Below are 20,459 nucleotides of genomic sequence, written 5' to 3' on the forward strand. Positions count from 1 at the left end.
ACTACTGAACCCCAAATAAAATAAAAAATAAAATAAATTAAAACACCTTTTTCAAGTGCCTATACATGGTCGTAACAAAAACCTTGCGGGGCAGGTTCTACATTCATATCAGTCTACACCCCCAAACAAGCCAAGCCAACGGCAAGGTAAGTCTGGTTTGACAATTTTTGTTAAATGTTCGCAACTTTTGCAGAGTGCAGGATTGGAACAGATTTTCAATTCAGTCTTACTTTGATGGTGTTTGCTGTAAATAAACCGTGTGTGTGTGTGTGTGTGTGTGTGTGTGTTATCTGCTGGTACTTTTATAATGTGTTGTTGTTGTTGTTGTTGTTGTTGTTGTTATTGCTGCTGTTGTTGTTGTTGTTGTTGTTGTTGTTGTTGCTGTGTTGTTGTTGTTAATGTCGTCGTATAAAGATGGAATTGGGATTGCCCAACAAATAGGTCTCCCTCAGTCATAGCGAGAGCAGTGAACGCAGCTAAACAAAATAGACTCACAGCCACTGAACTACGATAGTTACACTAACCCAGTTTTTTTAACCTCTGCAATTGTAAACACTTAGTCGTGAAATGTTGGTGTGTCTGAGGCAATGTGCAAGTTATACTGAGGTTCTTATAGTTACACGACCGTTCGGGGACAGAGCCAGGAAACTGCAATGTTCCTTTGTTTAGGCTATGTGTGAGCGTGTGTGTGTGTGTGTGTGTGTGTGTGTGTTCGTGTGTGTGTGTGTGTGTGTCTATGTATGTGCGTGCGTGCGTGCGTGTGTGTGTGTGTGTGTGTGTGTGTGTGTGTGCGCGTGAGAGAGAGAGGAGAGAGAGAAAGAAAGAGAGAGAGAGAGAGAGAGAGAGAGAGAGAGAGAGAGAGAGAGAGAGAGAGAGAGAGAGAGAAAGACTGAGAGACTGAGAGAGAATCAGAGCCAATCAAATCAATTACCAACACAACACATGTAAGTTTGTTTACTTTGCATTCAAGTCAGTAAGGCCTTTAGTCACTGGTACTAATCGAAGCAAACTAGACACCACAAGGTGACCATATCATGTTCCTGTCAGTTAATGGACAGTCGGAAAACCACAGGCACAAACGGAGAGCAATGGCTTTCTTGATCTGCGTTCAATGTCATATTTTAGTTTAGAAATGTGCAATTAACGTATAAAAACTTAGCAAAAATATTATTTGCACCCATTTTCGTACCCCTTGTGATTTCATTCAACACTTTCTATGCCATTAAAGGCACTCAACTTGGCTATCTGTCACACCTTTCGGATCAAAGAGTTCTTTGGCAATTCTCTCGTGACCGCCGCCAAAACAGGGGTACCCCCAAAACCGACCTGACAAAAAAGTAAGGTACCAATACAAATTCGACGAAAATTCAGAATAGACACAACTTGGAAACGTGTATACGTACGAGAGGAAAATCTATTAAATTATCTCTGAGGTTGTGTTGTTTAGCTATTTTGCATACTTCTTGTGTAACGCCATTCATTGATGCAGGTGACGATGACGTGAGCATTCGAAAACGGGAGATTGTCATAAGTAAATGTAGTGGTACCGTGACACACAAAAAAACCTGTATTTCAGCAATGGACCTGGTGGGATAAATGTTATGTCACTGCCAGGATATCTTGCCTTAGTTAATTGATTTCACTTTCTCCTGGTAACAAATGTCAAGTTGTGCCTAATCTAAATTCTCGTCGATTTTTCAATTGGTAGGGGAAAGGCCCCAATTAACGGACACTTAAGGTTAAACCCATTTTTCTCACAAAGTATATAACATAGCGCAATTTTGAAAACGGATTATTGTAGATCTAACCTACCTTTATATTCATGTTGAAAAAAAATTGAAAAAAATCGGTTATACTTTACAAGTTATTAAGGTTTGAATTTTTCGGCAAATTGTCCGGTTTTGGGAAACCTACTGCCTAAATCCGGACAGGGGGTCACCAAAATCCGGACACGAAATTCGCTGCTTAATAGAGTAACAAAAGTTGCAGAAACCATGTTTTAATTAACAATTGCAACCGTTTTCTTTTTCGTGAACGTTCATGTATTTTTACATTTAATTATTATGTTGGTTTTTGCAACTTTTGTCAGTCAAAAAGCAAGTTTTTATGAAGATATGTATCTTTTTTCTCGAGAGAGGGTTATGCGTTATTTTTAGCCAAGCGAATTAACCGCACGTTCAACTACACACACACACACACACACACACACACACACACACACACACACACACACACACACACACACACACACACACACATATTTATTACATATTACCAGGGACCTATATTTTTTTTACACATATTACATAGTCCGTTATTTGGGCGCACGTGGTGGACGGTATTTGGAAAACCCCACTAGTTGGAGTTACAATGCAGCTGTTGAAAAATGCGTTCATTTAATACGTCGTATTGCATGGTATTTACTAATAGAGTGTATGTACTATCTACTTCAACCAATCAATTCATCTTAGAAAGTCGTAACTTCTTGCTGCACTTAGTTTACAAATGTCTAAAATTACAGTGAGAGTGCGAAAAACAGAAAACCACTTACCGTGCAGAATGCGTGCGTTCAGTCGCCATGTTATTTTGGTGCGAAGTGTAAGAGGATATCACTGAATCGTTTCGCGCAAACAATTTTTTTTTGTGACCTCCCATTTCTGAGATATCGCGTGTCCGTTATTAGGCGCCCGTCCGGTAATTAGGGCCTTTCCCCTACCTAACGTTTTTGTTTGGTCGATTTTGGGGGTACCCTCATTTGGGCGGCAGTTACGTGACGCAAGTCAAAGAAATCCTTGATCCGGCGAAACGTTGGGTGCCTTAAATGGCATGGAAGGGCGAGATGTAAAAAAAAAGAACTGTTTGCTTATGCCATTATCTTCGTTAATAAAAAAAAATGTGCCTTGCCTTGCCTTGCCTCGCCTCGCCTCGTCTTGTCTTGTATCAAAGTGTCTTGCCTTGCCTTGCCTTGCCTTGCCTTGCCTTGCCTTGTCTTGTCTTGTCTTGTCTCAAAGTGTCTTGTCTTGCCTTGTCTTGTCTTGTCTCAAAGCGTCTTGTCTTGCCTTGCCTTGCCTTGCCTTGTCTTGTGTTGTTGTGCCATGTCTTGTCTTGTCTCGTCTTGTCTTGTCTTGTCTTGAAAGTTTGAATAACATGACACGGGAATGAACGTTTTAGTTGGGGTACGAAAATGGGTGCAATAATTGTTGGGGGTAGTTTATTGCACACTGTACGTTGGGTGCCTTAAATGGCATAGGCAGTTTGAATGAAATGACACAGGAATTAATTTTTAAGTTGAGGTACGAAAACAATTTTTGTTTTTTTTGTTTTTTTTGGGAAGTTTATTGCAAACCGTAAGCTGAGTGCCTTAGATGGCATGTACAGTTTGAATGAAATGACACGGGAATGAATGTTTTAGTGGGGGTACGGAAATGAGTATAATAATTTCTTTTGCAAAGTTGAATGGCATAGACACAGGAATTAATGTCATGATTTAGTTGGGGTACAACAATGAATGCAATAATTTTCGGGGGTAGTTTATTGCACACTGTATTACTACAGGACCGGAATTCAAAATGCTGGACACTATACTGGGGGCACTGGACACCACAAGTGTCTTTGTGTTTCTTCTGGTGTTCCTTATCGGCTACTACTGGCTGACCTCGCCCAAAAACATGCCCCCAGGACCTATGGGCTTGCCTTTGGTGAGTGTGTGTGTGTGTGTGTGTGTGTGTGCGCGTGTGTGCAAGAGAGAGAAAGACAGAGAGAGAGAGAGAGAGAGAGAGAGAGAGAGAGAGAGAGAGAGAGAGAGAGAGAGACGGGGAGAGGGCAGAAATAGTGTGTGTGTGTGTGAGTGAGTGTGTGTGTGTGTGTGTGTGTGTGTGTGTGTGTGTGTGTGTGTATGCGGTGGGAGGAGAGGGGGAGATGAAAGTGAGAGAGAGGGAGATTTGCTTGGTATTATACTTGGTATCGCTTGCTGTAATAAATATTTCTCGCTGTTTTCCCGACAACAAACATATCATGTCAAGCGTGAGATAAACAAGTCGCGTAAGGCGAAAATACAACATTTAGTCAAATAGCTGTCGAACTCACAGAATGAAACTGAACGCAATGCCATTTTTCAGCAAGACCGTATACTCGTAGCATCGTCAGTCCACCGCTCATGGCAAAGGCAGTGAAATTGACAAGAAGAGCGGGGTAGTAGTTGCGCTAAGAAGGATAGCACGCTTTTCTCTACCTCTCTTTGTTTTAACTTTCTGAGCGTGTTTTTAATCCAAACATATCATATCCATATGTTTTTGGAATCAGGAACCGACAAGGAATAAGATGAAAGTGTTTTTAAATTGATTTCGACAATTTAATTTTGATAACAATTTTTATATATTTAATTTTCAGAGCTTGTTTTTAATCCAAATATAACATATTTATATGTTTTTGGAATCAGAAAATGATGGAGAATAAGATGAACGTAAATTTGGATCGTTTTATAAATTTTTATTTTTTTTTTACAATTTTCAGATTTTTAATGACCAAAGTCATTAATTAATTTTTAAGCCACCACGCTGAAATGCAATACCGAAGTCCGGGCTTCGTCGAAGATTACTTGAGCAAAATTTCAACCAATTTGGTTGAAAAATGAGGGCGTGACAGTGCCGCCTCAACTTTCACGAAAAGCCGGATATGACGTCATCAAAGACATTTATCAAAAAAATGAAAAAAACGTTCGGGGATTTCATACCCAGGAACTCTCATGTCAAATTTCATAAAGATCGGTCCAGTAGTTTAGTCTGAATCGCTCTACACACACACACACACACACACACACACACAGACACACACACGCACATACACCACGACCCTCGTCTCGATTCCCCCCTCAACGTTAAAACATTTAGTCAAAACTTGACTAAATGTAAAAACGCTCGCGCTGGACCCGAGTACTCTTAAGACTGGCTCGCTCCCCCAGTATGAAAGTTTTTGTCTTGTGCACGTGGATTTAAAAAAAACAATTTTTTTTTTTTACACAATTAAAAAAATTATTAGAGTAAAATAAAACATTTAAACGTTCATAATAAACAATAGTAAACAAGAATTTAACACAAAAAACACAAAAAACATAGACCGACCATGCCGGGAATCGAACCCGGATCACTTTGGCCATAGGCGGACGTGCTACGACAACTTTACTAGAATTGTGCGCCTTGAATCACTGTGTGTCCCTGTCGCTCTCTCTCGTGCTCTCTGTCTCTCTTTCAGTCTCAACGAGACCAAATCCCCACCCGCTGGCTGGCTTGCAAATCGTCTCGCATGCGATACGCATGCTTTTCTCGTCACTGTGTGACGTGTTCGGCGATTCTATTAGCCGCACGGCAGTTCTATCCCACCGCGAATTGCGCCCGCCGTTAAGAGTCGTTTTTGTGATTTATTTCGCATTTAGGTCCCAGGTAACATTATGAAGTTTTAATACGATCAATCGGACCTATTATCAAGTTAGTGTATCAACTTTTGAACGAACTGCGCCCAGTAGTTTCCCAGCAATAAGCTGTTAAGTCGAGACAGACAGACACACACACACACAGATACACACACAGACAGACACATAATTAAAGTCTGCTGGACCCTCCTACTGCGTACTCGGGGATAAAACCAACCACCAAACGATAAAACCTGCATTTGTGTGTGTGTGTGTGTGTGTGTGTGTGTGTGTTGTAGATAGGGAACTTGCTTCAACTGCGCGCAGCTGGGTCCAATCAACTGGAGCTTCTGAAAAAATGGCGTCAACAGTACGGGGATGTCTTCGCCATCAGACTGGGCAGCAAAAACTTGGTCTTCATCAGTGACTACAAGGTAGGTAATAACAGTGCCCTTTCTGTTTAGCTGACCTATATTACGTCCCTTTGTTTCTTGGGCCTGACCGTTTTTGGACATATAGTGGAACCCCCCTTTTAAGACCTCCACAAATCTGAGAAAACAAGGTCTTAAAAAGGAGGGAGTCTTAAAATGGGGGTATTTTCAGAGGTTAAAAACAGAAAGTCTGAGAAAAAAGGCCTTAAACAAGGAGGGAGTCTTAAATTGGGGGGGGGGGGGGGGGGGAGGGTGTCTTAAAACGGGGGTTTCACTGTAGTCGACCTCGCGAAGCCGGTGTAGTACGATCAAATTACTCCCGGGGAAGGAGTAATTTTTTCGTTCCTTGAAGAGTTCTCAGTTTTCTTGTACGACAGGTGTACTCGGAGTAAACATTTCGCTACGAATTTTTTTACTCCGGAGTAAATTGTTCGTGGAGTAAATGTTTTGTATTACACCGGTTCACTTCACGACAGTGAATTTTCGGTAAAATCACTTCGAGAAGTCAGTTTCTGGCTCAATAAAAGAAGGCCTTCAGGTCAAGCCTATTTCTACTTGGTCAGAGCAGCAAGATTTCAAAATTTCACTCGGATTCAACAGTCTGCTAGCTACCTCCCCCGAAGAGAAAAATCTCTAATCCCACACAAAGACATTTGCCGGTTAATGATATACGATACCATTACCTGCACACCCTGGCGGCGCCTTTACGAATATTTTGTTAGTGCTGATATGTGGAAGTCACCAAAACAAACCTCGTTCTCGACATTCTTTGTCAACTCCTCTGGAGACATAAGCCTACAGAAGAAGTAAATAATATTTTTTACGTGACGTCACTTAATGACGTCTTTTCGAACTTGGCTGTTGACGTCAGAGATTTCACTTTGAAAGAGAGGGCCAAAAACAGACGGCTTTGTTTATTTTTAATCGACATCACATCTCTTTGATTAGGTAGTAACACGCTGTAATACGGACTATACATGCTGACGTCATCCCTGTCTTACATGTTGTGCTTACGTCACTGCTAGTTATCATGCTGACGTCATTGCTGCATTATAAATTAATTACATATCATGCTGACGTCACTGTTTGCTTTGCGCAGATACTGCAAGAGACGTTTGTGAAGAATGGCGACATCTTCTCCGGTCGTCCCTCAAATTTGTACATCATCAACCAGATAAAGAAGAAAACTGGAACAGGTATGGAGCAGTATTAACCGGGGATAATCCGATATGTTACGGGTAAAACTCTCAAAATGCTGAACATTCTTCTTCTTCTGCGTTCCTGGTCTGCAACTTCCACGTACACTTAAAGGCGCGATTGGGGCTTTTGCGTGTATGACGGTTTTACACACGCCATTTAGGCACTACGTACACAATTTGGAGCCTGATTAAGGGCGCGATTGGGGCTTTTGCGTGTATGACGGTTTTACACACGCCATTTAGGCACTACGTACACAATTTGGAGCCTGATTAAGGGCGCGATTGGGGCTTTTGCGTGTATGACGGTTTTACACACGCCATTTAGGCACTACGTACACAATTTGGAGCCTGATTAAGGGCGCGATTGGGGCTTTTGCGTGTATGACGGTTTTACACACGCCATTTAGGCACTACGTACACAATTTGGAGCCTGATTAAGGGCGCAATTGGGGCTTTTGCGTGTATGACGGTTTTACACACGCCATTTAGGCACTACGTACACAATTTGGAGCCTGATTAAGTGCGCGATTGGGGCTTTTGCGTGTATGACGGTTTTACACACGCCATTTAGGCACTACGTACACAATTTGGAGCCTGATTAAGGGCGCGATTGGGGCTTTTGCGTGTATGACGGTTTTACACACGCCATTTAGGCACTACGTACACAATTTGGAGCCTGATTAAGGGCGCGATTGGGGCTTTTGCGTGTATGACGGTTTTACACACGCCATTTAGGCACTACGTACACAATTTGGAGCCTGATTATGGGCGCGATTGGGGCTTTTGCGTGTATGACGGTTTTACATACGCCATTTAGGCACTACGTACACAATTTGGAGCCTGATTAAGGGCGCGATTGGGGCTTTTGCGTGTATGACGGTTTTACACACGCCATTTAGGCACTACGTACACAATTTGGAGCCTGATTTTTCTTTTGAAAATTCGAAAACTAACCTGAAAACCATTTTAAAAAAACCGGAATTCCAGATGGGAACTTAATTTCATACGGCCATGCTTATAAGGCTGTCCTTAATTCAGCCCGCCGAAGTTGACTTTGCGAAGTATTTTTGAGTCAGTGCAGCGATCTCAGCGAAGCCAACTTTCACCCTTTCCTTCAGTTCCAAAGCTTCGTGCAGCTAGCTTCAAGAAGTAGACCTCGCGAAGTCGACTCCGCCCAATTAATACCAGGCTTAAAATCGTAAGTGAAGGTCCTTCGTTGCTTCCCTACATGCCAACCGGCATAACGGGCAGCAATTAAGTAAGTAAGTTAACAAGTCTTGTTTTCATGTGTATTTGTTTTCCCGAAGAAGCCTCGATCCATAGGGGAAAAATTGACTTTGTTTTTGTCTGTGCTGTCCCTGTGTTGGTGAGTACCGATTTCTTTTGTTTCTCAACTTGGTTTATCTCCCCCACAGTCATCTTGTTGTTTAGATTTAGAGTTTTGTTTGTTTGCTCAACGCCCAGCCGACCACGAAGAGCCATATCAGGGCGGTGCTGCTTTGACATATAACGTGCGCCACACACAAGACAGAAGTCGCAGCACAGGCTTCATGTCTCACCCAGTCACATTATTCTGACACCGGACCAACCAGTCCTAGCACTAACCTCATAATGCCAGACGCCAGGCGGAGCAGCCACTAGATTGCCAATTTTAAAGTTTTAGGTATGACCCGGCCGGGGTTCGAACCCACGACCTCCCGATCACGGGGCGGACGCCTTACCACTAGGCCAACCGTGCCGGTAGAGTCATCTTGTTGTTTAGATTTAGCGTTAAAAGTCGTACAAAGACAGCATTAAAACGTCAGTATTTTATTTTCAGGCGTCATACTGAGCGAAGGGGCAATATGGAAAGAACTGCGACGCGTCACCTTGATGACGATGAGGGATTTCGGGGTGGGCAAGAAGTCCTTGGAACAGCGTGTGCTCGATGAGGCCCTCGCCGTGGTAGAGGTGTTGGAGAAAGGTGAAGGTCAACCGGTGTTGTTCAAACCCCTGCTGTCCAAGTTCGCCTGCAACGTCATCTGTAGCATCATACTTGGGGACAGGTGAGATGGTTTTCGAACATCCCCGCGTGCACACATGCGCACGATGAAGATCCAAGTCTAACCTCGAAAGCGAAAGCGTCGATCGATCATGACTTTGAAAACACGATCACACGCAATTATCACCTCTCGTCTCTCATTAATATGAGTGTATCTTGATAGTAATAAGGGGAGATCTTAATAGGGGGGTTTCAACTGTAGCCTACTGTTTTTGTTGTTGTTCAGGTTTGACTACGACGACAAGACGTTCATAGAACTGACCAAGCTGGTCAACCTGGCTGTCTCCCAGCCCTTGGTGTTCGCACCTGTCAACTTTCTGCCCATCACTCGCTTTGCACCTGCAGGCAAAAAGGTACTGCGTACCGATGTGACGTTTTCATCTTTCGCCATGTTGATATTTCGCTTCTCGGCCTCGTTGATCTAGTATAAACTCTACACTGAACAAAAAAACACCCTTCGATAGTACTTATGAGCGACCTTGTGTACCTTACATTCATGGGGCCAAATTTGTCCAACCAATTTGTTTTATTTAACTTAGAAATTTGATTCATCCTAAAATGTTTTCCTTCTTACTCAGGGGACGTAACCACTCAGTACACGTTTTCGAAGAATTCGATTTTGGGGGTGAAATCTATTAAATTTTACCACCAATTTTCTTCACATGCAAGAAACTGACATGCTTTTCGTCCATAAATAATTTCACTTCCTAATTTTACCAGGAAACAACATTTCAGTCTTGAGTATATGTCGAGGGGGAAATATGTACACAGGCGAAAGATGAAATCGTGACACCGGCCATTAGTACTCAACGACAGTTGCAGGGTTGCTTGTTGGTTTTTCATGTCTATTTCATTGAGCTGCTCTTGGCACAGATCCAATTGTTTTCCTTCCCCAGTTTACATTGTGGTCTCTGTGTTTGAAATTATATCTAGGTCTGTCACAGTAAACGTGAAGATGGTTCTTTGATAAAAAAAAAAAATCAAAAAAATCATCTGTTCACACTCGCTACTTCAACTCTGGTTAAAAGACCTCCTATAAAAAGTAAACAATATGGTCGGGGGGTGGGGTGTGTGTGTGAGGACGAGCTATGTACACAACGTACTTGTGGCCACAGGAAACAATGCTATTTACACAAGATATGACTTTTTCTCTTTGTGTAAATAGCCTTAATTCCCCGCGTTCAGGCTATCTGCACAAGCACCTGTGTGAATAGCCTTTCCTATGGCTATTTACACAGGTACTTGTGTAAATAGAGTTGTCACCAGAGCAGAGCTATTTACACAAATAGGAAAAGTCATCTTGTGTAGATAGCGTTTTCAGCGAGGCAGAGCTATGGCCACAAGTGTGTGTGTGTGTGTGTGCGCATAAATTCATGTGCGGTACTAACTAATCCTGAAAATGACGTCACAGATCATTCATGACGTCGTAGACTCATTCGTCACCATTGACAACTTTCTGGGCACGGTGCTGAAGGAACATGAGGAGACCTATGACCCAAGCGAGATCCGAGACTTTGTCGACTTCTACATCAAGACACGCTCTGACAGTGACGATGCTCATCTCTATGATGGTGAGATAAACAAACAAGGGGTCTCTAGGTGGTCAGGGCCCAAACCATTCTGCTGTGTGTGTGTGTGTGTGTGTGTGTGTGTGTGTGTGTGTGTGTGTGTGTGTGTGTGTGTGTGTGTGTGTGTGTGTGTGTGTGTGACTCAGATTCTCTTCTGTCGCAATCTCTCTAAAAGACAGTGAAAAAGAAAACTGTAAACATAATTATCGGCAATCAGAGCAAATCCAAATTACAAATGAATAATTTATTATTTTGTATAATACATAGAGAATATACTACATGGCTTGCTGTGTCGTACCAGATTTACACGAGTTGTTTTTTTAGATATTGAACTGCGAGCGAAAGCGAGTTTATCAATATATGAAAAAGCAACGAGTGTAAATTTGGTACGACACAGCAAGCCATGTAGTATTATGTTGAACCTACATACTGTACTTACGTGTATTTTACTCAAAACGTCCCGCAGTCAGGCGTCTAAACGGAAGACGCTTCTTTTGGAACCGTTGCGGATCGCTTCCAAACCTCGTGCAATCTTTCACGTCAAAGCAAAGAAAACGTCACTGTAGAAAATGTAGAGTGACGTGTTAGTTCTGAAAACTCTTCCAGGGGTAAAACAGCAGGCGCAAAAGTATTTCCATAATGACGTTTGTCTCGGTGACTTTGGCATCATAAGCAGTGGAAAAGCAGGTCCCTGTCAAACTAGTTCGACACGACCTCATTTACATGATATACACACATGTGGTTTGAACGATATTGTTATCTCATAAGTGGTCTCTCTCGAGTCACGTATGTATGATACATTAAAATAATAATAAAAATAATTAAAATGATTGTTTTGTCAAAAATCAAACGTCCATAACATACAAATCGTTTTTGAATGTTTTATTCTGTTCTACATTATATATTGTTTCAGCTTCTAACATGCGGCGTGTGATCATCGACCTGTTTGCCGCGGGTACAGAGACCACGGCCACCACGCTGAGCTGGATCCTTCTCTACTTCGCTGCCTATCCTGAAGTGCAGACACGGTGCCAGCAAGACATTGATAAGGTGTGTGTGTGTGTGTGTGTGTGTGTGTGTGTGTGTGTGTATGTGTGTGTGTGCGTGTATGTGTGTGTGCAGACACGGTGCCAGCAAGACATTGATAATGTGTGTGTGCGTGCGTGTGTGTGTATGTATGTTTGTGTGTTGGTGTGTGTGTGTGTGTGTGTGTGTGTGTGTGTGTGTGTGTGTAATAGACACGGTGAGTTAGACAGAATCCTCCCAGACTATGGGTGTATTTCAGCTTGAACACATTGTTAATTTAATTTGTTCATCTAAATTGTGCTTGATGTCGAAATTTCTTTAACCTTTGCCGTGCTTCCTGGGTTCACACTAAAATCATTGTAACTCTGGAACCATTAAAGGTATCGTTTTGAAATTTTAAGTATCTCTCACACACCTAATTTGCTCTCTGTCTGCAAATTTTTAGTGTGTACATGACAAAACATTAAAATTAATTGATTATGATAATTTACATAAACACTACCGATGGCGCGGGTTCACACAAACCCATACTTTTAAAGAGTAGTAGTGATTGTAACTATCCCTCTGCCGACGGCGCGGGTTCTGCTACACCCATAATTACCAAAGCGGCGGAACAGTGCAGGGCCGGACTACCGGGGGGTTATGGGGGTTGCGCAACCCCCCCCCCCCCCCTAGCCTAAACATGTACCTCACTTATTAAATTTTTTTTATTATTGTTTAATTTATGCCGTTTTATGCAAGGAGCGACCATTTTCCTATCTCAAAATATGACCTACCCATCAGCTTCAGGGGGCTTCGCCCCTGACCCCCACAAGGGGCTCTGCGCCTTGACCCCACCAGGGGGAACATCCCCCTGGACCACCACTGGCAACCCCCCCCCCCCCCTCCTCTTCGCCTAGTCCGGCCCTGCAGTGTCTGTATGCCTGTTTGTGTCCAAGAGACTGTCTGTCTCTCTGTCTGTCTGTCCGTATCTCTCTGTCTGTCTGTCTGTTGTCAGTTGCTCTGTCTGTTTGTCTGTCTGTCTATCTGTCTATCCGTCTATCTGTCTATCCGTCTATCTGACTGTCTGTCTATCTGACTGTCTGTCTATCTGACTGTCTGTCTATCTGACTGTCTGTCTCTGTCTCTCTCTCTGTCTCTCTCTCTCTGTCTCTCTCTCTGTCTCTCTCTCTGTCTCTCTCTCTTAGTCTCTCTCTCTGTCTCTCTTTCTTAGTCTCTCTCTCTCTCTTTCTTAGTCTCTCTCTCTCTCTTTCTTAGTCTCTCTCTCTCTCTTAGTCTCTCTCTCTCTTTCTTAGTCTCTCTCTCTCTCTTTCTTAGTCTCTCTCTCTCTTTCTTAGTCTCTCTCTCTCTCTCTAACTCTTTCTTAGTCTCTCTCTCTCTCTCTTTCTTAGTCTCTCTCTCTCTATTTCTTAGTCTCTCTCTCTCTCTTTCTTAGTCTCTCTCTATCTCTTTCTTAGTCTCTCTCTCTCTCTTTCTTAATCTCTCTCTCTCTCTCTTTCTTAGTCTCTCTCTCTTTCTTAGTCTCTCTCTCTCTTTCTTAGTCTCTCTCTCTCTTTCTTAGTCTCTCTCTCTCTCTCTTTCTTAGTCTCTCTCTCTCTTTCTTAGTCTCTCTCTTTCTTTGTCTCTCTCTCTCTCTCTTAGTCTCTCTCTCTCTTTCTTAGTCTCTCTCTCTCTCTCTCTTAGTCTCTCTCTCTCTTTCTTAGTCTCTCTCTCTCTTTCTTAGTCTCTCTCTCTCTCTCTTTCTTAGTCTCTCTCTCTCTCTCTTCCTTAGTCTCTCTCTCTCTCTTTCTTAGTCTCTCTCTCTCTCTTTCTTAGTCTCTCTCTCTCTCTTTCTTAGTCTCTCTCTCTTTCTTTGTCTCTCTCTCTCTCTTTCTTAGTCTCTCTCTCTCTCTTTCTTAGTCTCTCTCACTCTCTCTTTCTTAGTCTCTCTCTCTCTCTCTTTCTTAGTCTCTCTCTCTCTTTCTTAGTCTCTCTCTCTCTTTCTTAGTCTCTCTCTCTCTTTCTTAGTCTCTCTCTCTCTCTCTTTATTTGTCTCTCTCTCTCTATCTTTCTTAGTCTCTCTCTTTCTTAGTCTCTCTCTCTCTCTTTCTTAGTCTCTCTCTCTTTCTTTGTCTCTATCTCTTTCTTAGTCTCTCTCTCTTTCTTAGTCTCTCTCTCTCTCTTTCTTAGTCTCTCTCTCTTTCTTAGTCTCTCTCTCTCTCTCTTTCTTAGTCTCTCTCTCTCTCTCTTTCTTAGTCTCTCTCTCTCTCTTTCTTAGTCTCTCTCTCTCTCTTTCTTAGTCTCTCTCTCTCTCTTTCTTAGTCTCTCTTTCTTTGTCTCTCTCTCTCTCTTTCTTAGTCTCTCTCTCTCTCTTTCTTAGTCTCTCTTTCTTTGTCTCTCTCTCTCTCTTTCTTAGTCTCTCTCTCTCTCTCTTTCTTAGTCTCTCTCTCTCTCTCTTTCTTAGTCTCTCTCTCTCTCTTTCTTAGTCTCTCTCTCTCTCTCTTTCTTAGTCTCTCTCTCTCTTTCTTAGTCTCTCTCTCTCTTTCTTAGTCTCTCTCTCTCTATCTTTATTTGTCTCTCTCTCTATCTTTCTTAGTCTCTCTCTCTCTCTTTCTTAGTCTCTCTCTCTCTCTTTCTTAGTCTCTCTCTCTTTCTTAGTCTCTCTCTCTCTTTCTTAGTCTCTCTCTCTCTCTCTTTCTTAGTATCTCTCTCTTTCTTAGTCTCTCTCTCTTTCTGAGTCTCTCTCTCTTTCTTAGTCTCTTTCTGAGTCTCTCTCTCTTTCTTAGTCTCTCTTTCTTAGTCTCTCTCTCTCTTAGTTTCTCTCTCTCTTTCTTAGTCTCTCTCTCTCTCTTTCTTAGTCTCTCTCTCTATCTTTATTTGTCTCTCTCTCTCTATCTTTCTTAGTCTCTCTCTCTCTTTCTTAGTCTCTCTCTCTCTCTCTTTCTTAGTCTCTCTCTCTTTCTTAGTCTCTCTCTCTCTTTCTTAGTCTCTCTCTCTTTCTTAGTCTCTCTCTCTCTCTTTCTTAGTCTCTCTCTCTCTCTTTCTTAGTCTCTCTCTCTCTCTTTCTTAGTCTCTCTCTCTCTCTTTCTTAGTCTCTCTCTCTCTTTCTTAGTCTCTCTCTCTCTCTTTCTTAGTCTCTCTCTCTCTCTCTCAGTCTCTCTCAGTCTCTCCCTCCCCCTCTTCCTCCCCCTCTCCCTCCCCTGCAAGAGGTCGGTGAAGGGAGAAACTCGATGCACCCACTGAAGTAGCGCTGTGGGTTTCCCTGAACCCACCCCGTCGTTAGAGAAATAAACGGTAAAAACCCTCTTTCAAATGTATGGGTCCAGACAAACCCGCATCGTCGTTAGAGGAATAAACGGTAAAAACCCTCTTTCAAATGTATGGGTTCAGACAAACCCGCATCGTCGGGAGTGTGTAGTCAAAAGCGGCATCCGGACACAAAGGTGGTTAATTGCACTGAATTCTTGGCGGGGAAATAGCTCAATCATTAGTGGAGCTAGCTTGAAACCAGTTGTCGCCATCGGCGTGGGTTCGATCCCCACGTTCGGTGTTTCCCAGAGGCAGACTCTCCTCAGCGTCAAACACCCTGTATTCGCGTACGCCCACGATAAAGATCCCAAGCTCACAGCCAACGGCTCAAGGCTCGAATCAGTCCGGGCCTGGGACGGACACGGGTCAACTTTATGTGCAGACCCAGAGACGGTATCCATCTCCCACCCCCGTGTCACCACAGTGGCACGTAAAAGACCTCGGTCATTCTGCTATAAGTGCAGATGGCTGATACCACCTAAACACGCATACACCTGTGTATCTCATCTAAAGTCGGGTTAAAACCCGGGAACATGCCCCTATAATGGCTTTGCCGTGAGGGCGTAAAACTTGAATTTCTCGCCAAAGGTTCAGAGCTTTAAAAAAAAAAAAAACCACGGAGACACGCAGGCAGGAGAAAAAAAAAAAAATTGGTAGCGCGATTTTGTCGCTTGAGGGAATTTCCAAAGGACAAGAAGTCATACCAAATATCAAAACAATGTGTTTTTCTTTCCTGAAAGCAATATAATTATGCTGTAATTGGATTTATACTTATGCTCAAGGATTCGGCCAGCCAGAACTCGGTCAGTCTGTGCAGACTTCATGGAAACCTTCGGGTTTGCATAACAGTTTTCATAGGGCTAAGAAATTAGCCCTAACATTTTCAATCCTGTTTGATTGCACTTCGCCTCCCGTGGTGATCGTAGTGTAACGGCACTCGGTTATATATATCTGAAAAGACAAGTGGTTCACAGAGAGGAAGTCTTACATTGATGGTGGTGGTGGTGTGTGTGTGTGTGTGTGTGTGTGGGGGGGGGTCTTAAAAGGGGGGTTCCACTGTACTTCTTTTTGTGTCCTTGCAGGTGGTGGGTCAAGGTCGGTCAGCTACAATGGATGATCGCAAAAACCTGCCATACATTGAGGCTGTCATCACCGAAATATTTCGCGTTGTCAACATTGGTAAGACTGATCTGATCCTTGATCCACAAGACATTTTTTCTCTCCATATAATTAATCTTTCCATTGCGACCACCTGTCCTGACCACTTTTGGTTGGTCCCTTTGGTGGTCATAATAGACATTCTTTCTTTATTTGGTGTTTAACGTCGTTTTCAACCGTTCAAGGTTATATCGCGACGGAGGGAAGGGGGGTGATGGGATAGAGCCACTTGTCAATTGTTTCTTGTTCACAAAAGCACTAATCAAAAATTTGCTCCAGGGGCTTGCAACGTAGTACAATATATGACCTTACTGGGAGAATGCAAGTTTCCAGTACAAAGGACTTAACATTTCTTACATACTGCTTGACTAAAATCTTTACAAACATTGACTATATTCTATACAAGAAACACTTAACAAGGGTAAAAGGAGAAACAGAATCCGTTAGTCGCCTCTTATGACATGCTGGGGAGCATCGGGTAAATTCTTTCTCGTCCCAACCAATATGGGACACCCCCTAACCCGCAGGGGCTCATAACAGACAGGTTTGACTGTACCAGGATTTTAATAATAAGACTTCATCACACTCAGTAATGGTGTATGGCGTCGACAGACAGCAAAATGCTGTAACTTCCTCTTCCAATTGCTGAAAACTTTGCCATTATTTGAGCAGAACTGAGCCACACTTTGTTACGGTGGGGGAAAAGATGACATCAAGTTTTGCCTTCAACTTCTGAAAACTGCCATCCCTGTGTTCGCCACCTCTCTCTCTCCCCTCTCGTACACATGCACGCACGCACACGCACACGCACACGCACACACACACACACACACACACACACACACACACACACACACTCAAAGTGACCTTGATTTATAAACCGCAGACTTTGAGGAAAACAAGTACATGTACCACGAAATTGACAATAATTATAAGTGCCAGGAGGATGGTTCCGCATAATCCTCACTAACTGTGTGCATTTCGAGCGCTTACTTCCCTTTGTTCCTCAGATCCACATTAATTTTTGTCTCTCCATTCTTCAGCACCAGTGGCCGTCCCCCACGTAGCGGTCAAGGAAGGCAAGATCAGACAGTACACCGTTCCCGCGGAAACCATCGTCATTGGCAACATCAGAGAAATTCACCTCGACCCTGTCAACTGGCCGGAACCGGATATCTTTAAGCCGGAGAGATTTCTGGACAAAGACGGAAACTTTTGTCCCCCCAAGGAAAACTTTATGCCCTTTTCTATTGGTAAGATGTGAAAATGCTCCTTTTCTGTATATAAGAGCCTGAAAATGAGCCCTTTTCTGTTGGAAAAAGTGTGCAAATGCGCAGTTTTCTATTGGTAGGAGCCTGAAATACTTTAATTACACCCCCGGTATAGGGGTGTGTATAGGATTCGGTCGATGTGTTTGTTTGTTTGTTTGTTTGTGTGTTTGTGTTCGCATATAGATCTCAAGAATGAACGGACCGATCGTCACCAAACTTGGTGAACAGGTTCTATACATTCCTGAGACGGTCCTTACAAAAATTGGGACCAGTCAAACACACGGTTAGGGAGTTATTGGTGGATTAAGATTCTACAAGGACTTATAGAAGGACATATTAATGGTCAAAGGGAAATAACCTTCTCAGTTGGTGGCAGTGAGAATGGTAAGGACGGGGGTGTTTTTCCTACCTCGGAGGAATTTCTTGTTTACACAGATCTCAACAGTCAGTGTTCACCTTAACCACTGGCGAGGAACTATCTGACTGTCTCCATCTGTGAAAAATGTCATATTTGGTCCAAAATAAAAATTAATATGTATACGTACTTTCTTTCTTTTCTTTATTTGGTGTTTAACGTCGTTTTCAACCACGAAGGGTTATATCGCGACGGGGAAAGGGGGAAGATGGGATAGAGCCACTTGTCAATTGTTTCTTGTTCACAAAAGCACTAATCAAAAATTTGCTCCAGGGGCTTGCAACGTAGTACAATATATGACCTTACTGGGAGACTGCAAGTTTCCAGTACAAAGGACTTAACATTTCTTACATACTGCTTGACTAAAATCTTTACAAAAATTGACTATAATCTATACAAGAAACACTTAACAAAGGTAAAAGGAGAAACATAATCCGTTAGTCGCCTCTTACGACATGCTGGGGAGCATCGGGTAAGTTCTTCCTCCTAACCCGCGGGGGGAATTAATATGTATTCATGTATTGATCGATTTTAGTTTGGATTCCTTTTATTTAAAAAAAATTGAACGCACATAAACTTCCCCTCTTTTGCAGTTTTTGACTAGCCGCCTAAATATGAGTTTTTCTCAGACAAATACAATATACTAACACTGACTTGATGTCTTGCAGGACCCAGGGCGTGTCTGGGAGAAGTTTTGGCTCGCATGGAGACCTTCCTTCTCTTCTGTACTCTGGTGCAGTCCTTCACCTTCGTTATGCCTCAAGGTCAAAAGCCTGACCTTCAAGGTCAATTCGGGGTCACCTACTCTGGCAAGCCTCAACCCTTCCTCGCCAAGCGACGATAACAAGCATCGGGTGCCAAGAGACAGGTTCCGAATAACTCTCACATACTCTATCACACATGTCGTATGCATTTAGACCGCTTACTTCCCTTCGTTGATCAGATAACAAGCATTTTCTGGCAATTTCTGGTTTATTTTCGGGAGTAAAAATGACATAATGAAGGAAATGAAAACCACAACCAGTTAATATTTTGAGTGACGGATTTCTTCCTGACGTGATGAAAACACTGTATTTTAAACTCTGTCGGATGGTAGGAGTAACAGAGACTGGCCAGTAAAATTGCTGTTAGAGCTAGGATTCGAACTTAGACAGATATCAATTTGAAACATTGTTGGCGCAATATCAATGGATCGGAATAAAGACTTTCACATCCAAATGAACAGCCATTGTATAGACTGAACGCGGGATTTCCCTTCTGAGACAGTGACAAAAGGTCAGGTGTCATGTCTACTGTCCCGAATGACACACGATTGCTGACATTTCACCATTGCCAACAGAATAAACAAATAAGAAATAGGTAGAAAATGAATGTGAAAACCGACTTTAATTGTTGATCAGTATTTTCTATATCATTAACAAATAATCTACTTACACATAGCTGTTTGGCAAATGTATGTTGCATGGGACACACTGACATGAAAGTGGAAGATGTTTTCCCCTCTAGAGAAACTACATATCAAGTTACACTTTTTGTGCTCTTCCATTCCAGTTGGCAATCAATTGTTAACGCATGTTATTAGAAAAAATAGAACGAAAACAGATTAGATAGAATGAAAAATGTACTGGTGATGTCATTTGGGACATACTGACATGAAAACGTCACCTTTTGTCATTGTCTCTTCTCCGAGTCATGTGACGTTACAGGCGGACTACAACTCAAAACACACTGGCCAAGACTACAAACCAGTGCATGTTCAACTGTGAAAAACAATAGAAGAAATGTAATGGATCGAACATAAATGTTATTTGTATTTGTGACCAAAATATGACATTTGACACAGATCTCGACAGCAGTTATTACACCCATAGACCAGCTCCCTGTTACACCCCACTACCAACACAATCTCACAGAATAATGGCTGTCTCCATCTGTGTAAAAATGTCATACTTAGGTTAAAAACACATAATGCATATTATTGGTGAACAGAAATCCTTCTGAGTCTGCCATGACTTTTTCTGGCCAAGCTGAGTATACCAAAGATTGCTGCTAAGCAACCATACAAACTTTAAATCACGAGGAATTCTGCTTTTGAAGATACATGTATTGCGTTTTACCCCTAAATCTGAAATTCAGCTACCTGTTACTGCATGCATTTGCATCTAAGTACTTCTGATAATGGTATATAAAGGACTTTTTTTTTTTTGGGGGGGGGGGATATTGCACTTTATCCCTTATTAACCCTAACAAATTCGCTGCCTGTAGGATGTCAACAGGCAACAAACCGTTCAATAAGCTTCATAGAAGAAGAACAACAAACAAACAGTGTGTGTGTGGTGTATTCATTTATACATCAAGCAACATTGTAAAATGTCAATTCAGGTAAATACGGTGGAAACCCCCTCTAAAGACCCCCCCCCCCCCCCCCCCCTGAATTAAGACTTCCTCCCTTTAAAAAACCACTTTTCACAAATTTTCCGTACAATGCCGTTGTAAATTATGTACCCCCATTTCAATACTTCCTACTTTTTAAGACTAGATTTTCTCAGATTGTTGAAGATCTTAACAGGGGGGTTAGTTATGCTGTACAGGTGATGCTTTGTATATAGATATTTACTGGCAGCGAACAGGTTACAGTTGAAGTAAAACCATGCA

The 20,459-nt window shown here is 42.4% G+C and overlaps 1 protein-coding gene across 1 annotated transcript; it reads left to right on the forward strand.

Annotated features, from left to right (window-relative positions):
• The first annotated feature begins 19 nt into the window (after positions 1 to 19).
• LOC138947474 (cytochrome P450 2J4-like) lies at positions 20 to 20,262 on the forward strand. The gene is made up of 11 exons (XM_070318952.1): positions 20 to 146; positions 3,556 to 3,698; positions 5,707 to 5,841; positions 6,938 to 7,034; positions 8,857 to 9,082; positions 9,305 to 9,431; positions 10,490 to 10,649; positions 11,560 to 11,696; positions 16,043 to 16,139; positions 17,162 to 17,371; positions 18,473 to 20,262. Exons 2-11 carry the CDS (start codon positions 3,570 to 3,572, stop codon positions 18,646 to 18,648), a joined length of 1,494 nt encoding a protein of 497 aa, XP_070175053.1. The 5' UTR covers positions 20 to 146; positions 3,556 to 3,569; the 3' UTR covers positions 18,649 to 20,262.
• Positions 20,263 to 20,459: the final 197 nt, after the last annotated feature.

The sequence above is a fragment of the Littorina saxatilis genome, linkage group LG14 (assembly GCF_037325665.1).
Source record: "Littorina saxatilis isolate snail1 linkage group LG14, US_GU_Lsax_2.0, whole genome shotgun sequence".
Lineage (NCBI taxonomy): Eukaryota > Metazoa > Mollusca > Gastropoda > Littorinimorpha > Littorinidae > Littorina > Littorina saxatilis.

Coding starts and splice junctions, on each gene's coding strand:
- LOC138947474 (XM_070318952.1), top strand. CDS start 3,570: ATGCTGGACACTATACTGGGGGCACTGGACACCACAAGTGTCTTTGTG. Junction 5,842..6,937: donor TCTTCATCAGTGACTACAAG/GTAGGTAATAAC, acceptor TGCTTTGCGCAG/ATACTGCAAGAGACGTTTGT. Junction 17,372..18,472: donor CTTTATGCCCTTTTCTATTG/GTAAGATGTGAA, acceptor GATGTCTTGCAG/GACCCAGGGCGTGTCTGGGA.